This window comes from Aplysia californica, unplaced genomic scaffold, assembly GCF_000002075.1.
Source record: "Aplysia californica isolate F4 #8 unplaced genomic scaffold, AplCal3.0 scaffold00586, whole genome shotgun sequence".
Classification (NCBI taxonomy): Eukaryota; Metazoa; Mollusca; class Gastropoda; order Aplysiida; family Aplysiidae; genus Aplysia; species Aplysia californica.
The window spans coordinates 367,690-369,477 of NW_004797856.1; the positions used below are offsets into that span (position 1 = coordinate 367,690).

The 1,788-nt window shown below is 41.6% G+C and overlaps 1 protein-coding gene across 1 annotated transcript in view; it reads right to left on the reverse strand.

The window, feature by feature from the left end:
* Window positions 1-622: 622 nt before the first annotated feature.
* Window positions 623-1,788, reverse strand: part of LOC101850278 (TLC domain-containing protein 2) — a gene marked incomplete at its 3' end in the record, with an annotated part of 18,344 nt that continues 17,178 nt past the window's right edge. Inside the window, 1 exon segment of the mRNA XM_013087416.1 lies at window positions 623-794. Within this exon segment, the coding sequence (XP_012942870.1) occupies window positions 623-794 (172 nt within the window).

Sequence of the window (1,788 nt, forward strand, 5' to 3'; positions counted from 1 at the left end):
TGTGTGTGTGTGTGTAAACCCACTAGTTTTAGTTTTAGTAAGAATTTTACAGCACTTGCAACACAATAAGGTCGTATAAGTGTCGAAGATTAGAGGTGTTACAAGAGAGTAACAAACACAAAAAAGGAGGGGAAATATTAAAAACGATAGATGTTTGATAGGAAAGAAGATTATAGAAGCAAACCACACCAGAGCACCCGCCAACCACCCATGCTGAAGACAAAGAACAGTTCGTCGTTGCTTATTGTAAAATTGGGTTTTTTAATGAACTCATGTTTTTGTTTTCGTAAGAGTTATACACGGTAGGCACTTTCAACACAATAAGGTCATGTTAAGTGCCAAAGATTACAGGTGTTACAAGAGAGTAACAAACACAAAAAAGCAGGAGAGGAGATAAAGACGATAGATGTTTGATAGGAAAGAAGAAGCAAAACCACACCAGAGCACCCGCCAACAACCCACACCCCCCCCCTTTTTTTTTTTAAAGCAAGTGTTTTACGGCACATGCAACTCAATAAGGTCCCCCCAAATACATACCTAGAAAACAAAAGAGGGAAGAAAAAAAAGAAGCACGACCTACCAGCGGCATCCTCCAACCACCCGGCAATACGTACGTACGTACCTAAATTAATGAGGCTGTTCAGGCGGTACCACGGGTTGAACTTTGACGTCCCACAGATTTGGAGCAGCTGTCGGAAGTGCAGGAAGATGCTGTTGATCTCCACGATGAGGGCAACCACCGCGTACCCCACGTAATGCCGAGTCAGCACTGCTACCATGAAGCAGGAGATTATCTGTGGTCGGAAAGAGAAGACACACATAGTCTGTTTTGTTTTTGGTTTTGGTTTTTTTTACAGTTAAAATAAGAGTGTTACGCATGGCACTTGCAACACAATAAGGTCATAAAAGTGCTGAAGAATAGAGTATTTTTTAAAACAGATTTAGTACGAGTTTTACGGCACTTGCAACACAATAAGGTCATGTAAGTGCCAACGAATAGAGGTGTTACAAGAGAGTAACAAACACAAAAAAGAAGGAGGAGAGATAAGGACAATAGATGTTGGATAGGAAAGAAGGAGCAGACCACACCAGAGCACCCACCAACCACCCACACAGGCAGTTTACAACACATGACATACATATGGGGATAGATTCATCACCAAGAAAAAAGACACACCAAAAAAAAAGAAGAGCTCCCCAGCATAAAAAAGGAATGGTACTTTTGTGTTATGAAAGACTGTGTGTGAGAGTGCACGCAGGCATGTGTGTGAGTGTGTGTGTGTGCACGTGACTGTGTGTGTGTGTGTGTGTGTGTGTGTGTGTGTGCGTATGTCTATGCCTGTGTGCACACAGATTCATCACCAAGCAAGAAGACAGACAAAAAAAATAAAAAAAGAGCTCCCCCGCATTAAAAAGGAATGGTACTTTTGTATTATGAAAGACTGTGTATGCGCCTGCATGCATGCATGCGTGTCTGTGTGACTGTATGTGTGCATGCATGCGTGCAAGACATAAAGAGCACGCCAGATGAAAAGACAGACATGAAATAGACTTCACTCCACATGAAATGCAAACATAAAAGATTTCACACCATGACCCATAAATGTATGAACTTTGTATGATATTGATTTTTCCTTTCCAGACCCAATACCAGAGACCCCACCTGCAAATAATCAATGCTTCAACCTTCAGGCAAACTCACCACTTCAATGATCCTCAGTAGCTGTAACGAATAACTAATAACATAAATCTTTCCTGTTCAATCTGACTGAAACCACACAGACCCCC